At 39.7% G+C, this 4,841-nt stretch overlaps 1 protein-coding gene across 1 annotated transcript in view; it reads right to left on the bottom strand.

Moving 5' to 3' along the window:
- Positions 1-4,247, bottom strand: part of LOC116660215 — an 81,207-nt gene extending 76,960 nt beyond the window's left edge. The window contains exon 1 of the mRNA XM_032469009.1: positions 4,132-4,247. Coding sequence (XP_032324900.1) covers positions 4,132-4,247 — 116 coding nt within the window. The remainder of the gene's footprint in view (positions 1-4,131) is intronic.
- Positions 4,248-4,841: the final 594 nt, after the last annotated feature.

The following is a 4,841-nucleotide window of genomic DNA, read 5'->3' on the forward strand; positions in this document are numbered from 1 at the left end:
TGAAGTAAATTTGAAGTGCTTTGTGTGATATTAATATTGTTACTATGACAAGTAATGGTTTAAGAAAATATTTCTGGTAGAAACTCATGTTTCCTTCTATTTTCATGTTTTGGTATTTCTAGGAAATGTTTTCCTCTATTAAAGATAAGCTATTTATAATTTTTTTGCAATACTGCTCTGGAGCATAGTTGAAATGCACATACTAGCTTATTTTAAACCTTCCTCTATCATTCATGATTGTTAAAAGAAGTGAAAAGGTTAAAATAAATTGTGTAAGTGTTGGGTGGACTCAACCAGCTTTTAATACTTTTGTTAGCAGGGTAGCAAAAAGAATAGCCTGTTTAAGGACCTTGCCTACTTTTTTTAAATTGAAGTCTAGTCAGTTACTGGTGTACAGGTCCTAACCTACTTTTAAATCAGGCAAACTAAATTTTCTTTTTGTTTAAAGATCCTTTCCTTTTCATTCATTTGTATTTTATTTATTGTAATAATTGTTTGCCAGGAGTAGATGTTTTCAGGAGTTACATCCCAGCCAAAAAGAAAGTACACATCTATGTTTATAATGCAATATTTATTAATATAGGTCACATTACTTTAATTATCAGTACCTGACGGGTATGTGAATTATTTAAAATAAGCATCTGTGCATTATTTTATGGTATTTGAAATAAAAGAAATGTTTAATGTTGATATGTAATATGACCTGCCAAGATTACCCTGGTAAGAGTTTTCAGATCCAAATGGGGAATCAGCTGCAGTGTTTCTGCCTCATGTTATACGTCAAGCAAGCCTGGAGTTGGACTCAACCTTCAGTGGCGTTTCCCTGCTTTACAATGGCTTAATTATGTACATATTTATACACGATTATGTTAATAATTTTTGAGTCAGTTAAACTTCGAGCTCACTTGCATGCCTCCCAGTCTCTCTTTTTTTTCCCTGGAATTACAGCTATCCAAAACCCTCCCCTAGAAACAATCAATTTAGCTGACCTCACTTCCCCTAAAATTAGTTGTTTTATATAATGGATAACCTTAAAAGAATTTTTCTTAAGGGAATTATTTAGACCTAGAAATTGTGACTTATGTTATCAATCTTTAAAAAACTCTTCATTGAGAAAATTAAGTACTGGTTTCATCGAGGTTTCAGTGTGATGCAACTCCTAAATGTAGGATCTTACCCTTTCAGATCCTCCTGGTCCTGGAAGCTGAGGTCCCAGGCCCTCACAGGTGTTTGTTGAAGGAATGGTCACTGAGCAACTCTGCCACCCCTGTCAGCCAGGCTGTTGCCTACCTCTTCTCCCTCCCATCCAGGCTGACACAGCCTGAAAGGAAGGCAGAATTTGCTAATATGTCAGTTTTGTGATACACCTTTTTTCTTTGAAAGTAATTATTTTCACTTCATTTCCTCAGTCACATTTTAGAGAGCTCCTTTCTGGTCCGTTGATTCCGAGCCATGTTTCTGAGCTGGGCTGACCACAGAGCAGGACCCCACCTCCCTCGTGGCTGTGCGTCACTGGTCTCAGCAGTTGTGCAGGTTGCTAATTAAGTCATTGCAGGGGTTGAGGGAAGTGAAAAACTTTGAAATAATCATCACATTCTCAAAACAAAGCAGCAGTGGTTAAATGTGCTTGAATAATTTTATCCTGATGTCTTATAAACCCAGAAATGGAAGGTAAGTTTGGATCTTACTGTTGCATTCATCATCTTCCTCATTTATCTGAAGATGGTGAAGGAAGTATTTAAAATAAGAATTCATAAGGGATAAAATAAAGATTTAGTTTATGCTTATTTTAAAAAATTATCATCAAACTAAAACCTGTTAATTATAGAACATTTGGAAAATACAGAGAAATATAGAAGAAGGAAATTTAAAGGTACCCATGACCCTACCATATAGAGGTATAGTTACTTAATAGATTTCCTCTGGCCTTTTATATTCATATTTTTTTCACAATTTATTGCTTTATATTTTGTAACAGTAGCTGACATTTTCTGAGTGCTTATTTCATAGAAGGCAGTGAATTGAGAGCTTTACTTTTGGAAAGTATTTAATGTTCACTACAATCTATGAGACAGTTTTTTCTAGTGATGAATTGGAGACTTAGAGAGATTTTACTCAATGTCATAATTAGAAACTTGAGACTCCCAGTCTCTCCAAGATGGCACAGATATTGTTCTCCCTTCCCCTCCCCACTAAATACCACTATAAGCCTTAGAAATAGTGCAAAAGGCTTAAAAGGAGGCCTCTGAAAGGTGTTGAGAAGCAGGCAAGCTGGTTGGGTCCTCTGGACTGGAGGAACCATATGATGGTAGGTGTATTGCATTCCCCAGCCAACACAAGAACCAGCGAGACCTGTGTTTTCTGATCCCTTAAACTAGCAACAGAGGCAGCTCAGGTAGGTGTCTTCCTTTCCCAGATCAAACAGGAGCAAGCCTGACACCACCGGCAAGGGGGATCAGTAGGAGCCCCTCCAGGAGTCATCGGTCAGTCTCCTTCCTGTCAGGCCTGAGACAGTCCTTGTCACTGAGAGACACCTGGGCACTTAGCAGCTCCTGCAACAGGAGTCCTGCCACAACAAATGTCCCAACCAAGTAGCTGCTTTGTCCTCATGGACCTAAGATTACCCTTCCCTGCTCAGAGACACGGGGCAGCCGGGACACAGGTGAAGGGGGTCCTGTCACAGTGAGACTGTGGTCTTGGGATGCTTCTTCCAGCCTCAGGCCAAAGCACTCTCCTTCTCCCACTGAGAGACACCAGGCAGCCGGGCCTGGGGAAGCCCCTTCCATCCTCTCAGGGGGCACCAATGGGAGCCTGTTGGCACAGATAATGAAGCAGATCAAAGAACACAGCAGAGGCCCTGAAAATTAGACTGTCATTGGAACCACAGCCCACAAACCTAGGTGGGGTGACTGCCTAGAGAGGAAATCAGCAAGGATGTAGAAGGGCTGGACACCACGATTGGCCAGCAGCCTGATGGCATTTCTAGAACATTCCACCCACAGTGGCAGACCACAGATTTCTCAAGAGATGGGGCATTTGTCAAAATGGAGCATATCCTAGGCCTTAGATCAGACCTCAGCACATTTAAAACAACTGAACTCATGAAGAATGTGTTCTCTGACCACAGTAAAGTAAAACAAGGAACCCATAGCAGAAAGACAACAGGTGGACCTCCAGACTGGTGAAAATGAGACAACATACTTCCAAGCAATACATGGGTCAAAGAGATCTTAAAGGAAATAAAAATGTTAGAAATGGATGGGAATAAAAACACAGCTTATCAAAATATGTGGGATGCAGGTAATGCAGTTTTGAGAGGGAAATTTATAGCACTAAAATTGTACATCAAAAATGAGGACTGGTCTCAAAAATAATCTAAGTCCCTACCTGAAGAAATTAGAAAGAGAAAAGCAAAACAAAAACCCAAAGCAAGCAAAAGGAAGAAAATAATGGAGAGTACACTCAATGAAATTGAAAATAGAACAGCAGTGAAGCAAAAAGCTGGCTCTTTATTAAAAAAAAATCAACAAAATTGGTTAACCTTTAGCAAGACAGAAAGAAAAAAAAGGGAGAAGACACAAATCACTCATATGAAGAATGAAACAAAGGGTAACACTACAGATCTGGACACCATTGAAAGTACATTAAAGGACAGCTTTATGCCCATAAATTTGCCAACTAAGAAGAAAGAGATCAATTTGTCAAAAACTATAAACTACCAAAACTCAGTCAAGAAGAAACAGATAATTTGAAGAGTTTTATAACCATTAAGGACATTGATAGAGGATAGTGGCTGTGGTTACAAAAGGGAAACTCCAGGAATCCTTGTGGTAATGGAAATGTTCTGTATTGGCTGTGGTGATGAACACATAAGCCTACATGTGTGCTGAAGTTGTAGAATTAAACACACAGACACACGAGCACAAGTTTAACGGGGGACATCTGAGTAAGAGCCATTGGATTATGTCCATATCAAATCCTGACCCCAATATCCTATAATTTGGCAAGATATGGCTGTTGCAGAAAAACTGAGTAAAGGGTACTCAGAATATCTATAATTTCTTACAACTTTGTGTGAATCTATAAGCATCTCAATAAAATTTTGAATTAAAAATTTTAAGAACTTGTTACTTTGAGCTGAACCCTGACAGTGTGATTCCAGAACCTGTGTTCCCAGTGATCTGCTCTTCCACGTGATTCTGAGACACTGCATTGCTGGTAGCTTTACTCAGTCGCATGGGATTCATGCTGTGTGTAAATTTAAAAGCATGTGTGTACGTATGCCTGTATATCTTGTTTACCAGCAATGATCAATTTTAGTTAATATAGTTTTTTTTCCTGTTTCTGTCACATGGTTTGAAAGTCTCATTCAGTACTGGCAGTTTAGTCCCAGTGACTCTTTAGGTTCCAAATGGCATAAACCGGACGTGACCTGTCAGGTGGAACCAATTGATGTTGCCAGTGGCCAATGGATGAGACCATTTTTGATTTACAGAAATGGGGATTTCATATAGCTCAAAGAAATTACTGGAGCACAAAGGATTTCTTGGAAGGATCTTGGAGTAGGTAATAGTGTCAAAGGAACTGTGGGGGTCTCCAAGGCTGGAACCTGGGACACAGTCCTCTTACGCATTTCTTATCTTTTCTTCTTAAACTTTGGGTTCTGCTGCAGCTGAGCATTCTCTGTACCACCTGTGGTGGGATCATGGCAGCCTCTGGGTCTCATCATGGCAGTCCTTCAGTCCGGAGGAAAGGGGACCTCCCTCTTGGATGACTTATTTGAAAGGATCCCAGGGAAGGATGAGGTTAACCTGGTTTGAGTCACATTCCCAAACCTTTCC

The sequence above is a fragment of the Camelus ferus genome, chromosome 3, assembly GCF_009834535.1.
Source record: "Camelus ferus isolate YT-003-E chromosome 3, BCGSAC_Cfer_1.0, whole genome shotgun sequence".
NCBI classification, from domain to species: domain Eukaryota; kingdom Metazoa; phylum Chordata; class Mammalia; order Artiodactyla; family Camelidae; genus Camelus; species Camelus ferus.